The sequence below is a fragment of the Dinoponera quadriceps genome, unplaced genomic scaffold (genome assembly GCF_001313825.1).
Source record: "Dinoponera quadriceps isolate SergipeBrazil2010 unplaced genomic scaffold, ASM131382v1 scaffold2601, whole genome shotgun sequence".
NCBI lineage: Eukaryota > Metazoa > Arthropoda > Insecta > Hymenoptera > Formicidae > Dinoponera > Dinoponera quadriceps.
Window position 1 is genome coordinate 1 of NW_014556611.1, and position 1,526 is coordinate 1,526.

The following is a 1,526-nucleotide window of genomic DNA, read 5'->3' on the forward strand; positions in this document are numbered from 1 at the left end:
GTTTGTTAAACCTCTTGGTATCAAACTGACGGTCTGCATGTTCATCTGATATAGTAGTAGAAATTCTGGAAAGAGTTTTCAAGATATTAAGTTTGTATCAATAAACATTGTTGAAAAACATTTCTTTTATAAGAACACTGGATACTCTTCTACACTTACCTCCCATTCTAAATAAGTTAGGATCATCATAAAAACCTTCCAATTCACCATTTTGTAGAGCCTTGCAATCAAGTGAATTGTTGGATAAAGCATTTTGATGCGTTGATACGGGATCAATGACTGTCGTTTCCTTTTCAGTCTCTTTTAATATACCATTCTGTACTGGAATTGCATTGTGTACTGTTGTCTGGGGTAAGGAAGACACTTTTGGTTCAGCGTTGTTGAAGAGGCTCACCCAACTTCGTTTAGCTGAAGGTACCGCATCAACAAGTACAGGTGCAGGAGATGTGATACTTGACGTGGCTGAGGAGTCAGTTGGCGTTTTGATAGCATTTTCAGCTTGATCTTCTTTCAATGCAACACTTTCCTGAATCTTCACTTCAATTTCGTCCCTCTTGGTAATGGTAGATTCAGATACGATAGTCGTCGTATGAGTAGATATGGTTTCCTGGTCATCCTTATTCTGCGTCTCTCCATTTTGCGTTATCTCGACGTTAACTTCGATATTTACATCCGCAACCACATTATTTTCCTCAATTTTACAGTTCTTATTTATAGCCGACTTAACGTTATGTTTTGACGTCTTTTTAACCAGCGGCTTAACTTTGCTATCGTCATTGCTAGTGTCGGAATGCTCAGATTTTTTATCGTTCCCATTGACCTGCTCATCCTCTGGTTTGACGGAAGTACACGTATTTTGTTGCGTAGGTGTAGCTAATGAGTTTGTGGCTGGCGGATTTGAATCTTGATTCGACAGCACTGGATGCGATTGTGGCACAAATCTACTGTCTGGTTGATGTGCCGGATGATGCGTTGTATTATGCGCCGAATAGGCTGCATGTACAGGATACTGCTGCACGGACTGCGAGTACATTGGCGATGCGTAATAGATTTGTCCAGGTACCGGGTGCTGTTGCGGAGGCACAGTGTGATGTTCAGGGACAACATGTACGAAAATTGGCACCGGTGGGATGAATCTCTCGTCAGCCACGTATCCAGCTTGCATCTCGTTGGCATGATTAAACATATGATTATAATTATCCTTCCTTGAACCCTTTACACGGCCATTTCTCTTGCCATTGTCTTTACAATAATTCCCATCGTGGTGTACTTCAGGGATGAGATTGTATTCGGACGTAGGATAGGCCACTCCGTGCACAAACGAAGGCTGCATATGGCCGTTGCTGGAAACACTGTACACTGTCGAAGACTGCCAGTCGTTGAATACGGTAGACGTGATTACCGATGGTATACACGGCATTATGACTATGAACATAAAATATGAGACATTTGTAAGATCACATATGTAGTCGTCACTTCTCAGGATTATTAATTAAGATACACATTGAATTTTGATTAAGAAAGAT

General features: G+C 41.2%; 1 protein-coding gene across 1 annotated transcript; it reads right to left on the bottom strand.

The window, feature by feature from the left end:
• Positions 1 to 11: 11 nt before the first annotated feature.
• Positions 12 to 1,425, bottom strand: LOC106747904 (the record flags this gene model as incomplete). Its single annotated transcript, XM_014625904.1, has 2 exons — positions 12 to 65; positions 160 to 1,425. Coding segments are annotated over 2 exons (1,320 nt in total), but the record flags the coding sequence as incomplete, so codon positions are not given.
• Between the last annotated feature and the right edge of the window lie 101 nt (positions 1,426 to 1,526).